Source organism: Aplysia californica, unplaced genomic scaffold (assembly GCF_000002075.1).
Source record: "Aplysia californica isolate F4 #8 unplaced genomic scaffold, AplCal3.0 scaffold00110, whole genome shotgun sequence".
Taxonomy (NCBI): Eukaryota; Metazoa; Mollusca; class Gastropoda; order Aplysiida; family Aplysiidae; genus Aplysia; species Aplysia californica.
In genome coordinates, this window is record NW_004797380.1 from 1035933 (window position 1) to 1036931 (window position 999).

The 999-nt window shown below is 41.8% G+C and overlaps 1 protein-coding gene across 4 annotated transcripts in view; it reads right to left on the reverse strand.

Moving 5' to 3' along the window:
• Positions 1–999, reverse strand: part of LOC101849605 (cytosolic purine 5'-nucleotidase) — a 215544-nt gene that overhangs the window by 155275 nt on the left and 59270 nt on the right. For all 4 annotated transcript variants that reach the window (XM_005095667.3, XM_005095669.3, XM_035969065.1 and 1 more), the window contains exon 4: positions 594–711. In XM_005095667.3, coding sequence (XP_005095724.1) covers positions 594–711 — 118 coding nt within the window. The remainder of the gene's footprint in view (positions 1–593; positions 712–999) is intronic.

Below are 999 nucleotides of genomic sequence, written 5' to 3' on the forward strand. Positions count from 1 at the left end.
AACAACCAACAACAGCAGTAGATTACTACAGAAAGGTCTGCAGAAAGATTTGCAAAGACAGAATGAGAAATAGCTCTTAGGCATTGGTAACGAAATGATCCCATGAACTCTATAGGTTTTCAGGCCCAAAGAAATAACTAGCAATAATGATAAAATAAAATAATATAATTCGCTATTCCAAACAGACAGTCAGGACGTATTTCTTCGAGTTTGGCAATAAACTTGTAAGACTTACAGCCACACTTTAGATATTACACTTCCGTGTCGATTGCGCCCTGCTGCACTCTCGAGTTTAGCCTTCCTCGTGGGAAGTTCACTGCCGAAGCCAAAGGCATCTGCGGTCTTTCAGTAAAGATTCAGAAATGCAAACCGCTGAGACGTAAAATAGCATCTGATCCAACACCCAACAGTGACAGGTTCCAAGCCGAAAAAGTCCACTCCTGATTTTTCCTTGAAAGCCATGAGTCATGCAAGACTCCCAAATATTCAACAATGAGTCCTGGGTCTAGCATGGTGTGCAATTTTCCAACAAGACCAAAACGACCAAATCAAAGCAAAATTGAGTGTAAATACAACTAAAACATAGACCCCACCTGATGGGAAAGGAGGAGTCGTATTCAAAGTCCTTGATGTCCTCCGGGTAACCCAGATCCACCAACTTGCTCTTGAGGTGGTCGAAGCCCAACGTCTCGTACTCTGGAGACTTGTACGCTGAGGATATGCACAACAAACACATGGACGGTTTACCTTAGAGTACAAACAAAGTCTTATTTTAAAAAACGTGCAACCAAAAATTAAACCAAAAAAACCTGCAAAAATAAAAGTATTTCGGTAAATCCAGTTTACATAATTTGATAATTTTACAGGGATCTGATATATTGACCTAAGGGCTAAGGGAACATTGCTTCTTTAAGGACTAGAGGCAAAAGTCGTTCTGGAGACTAGGGTGAGAAAGCTAAAAGCCCTTCTGGGTGCAAGGGGGGGGGAGCCCCTCCGATG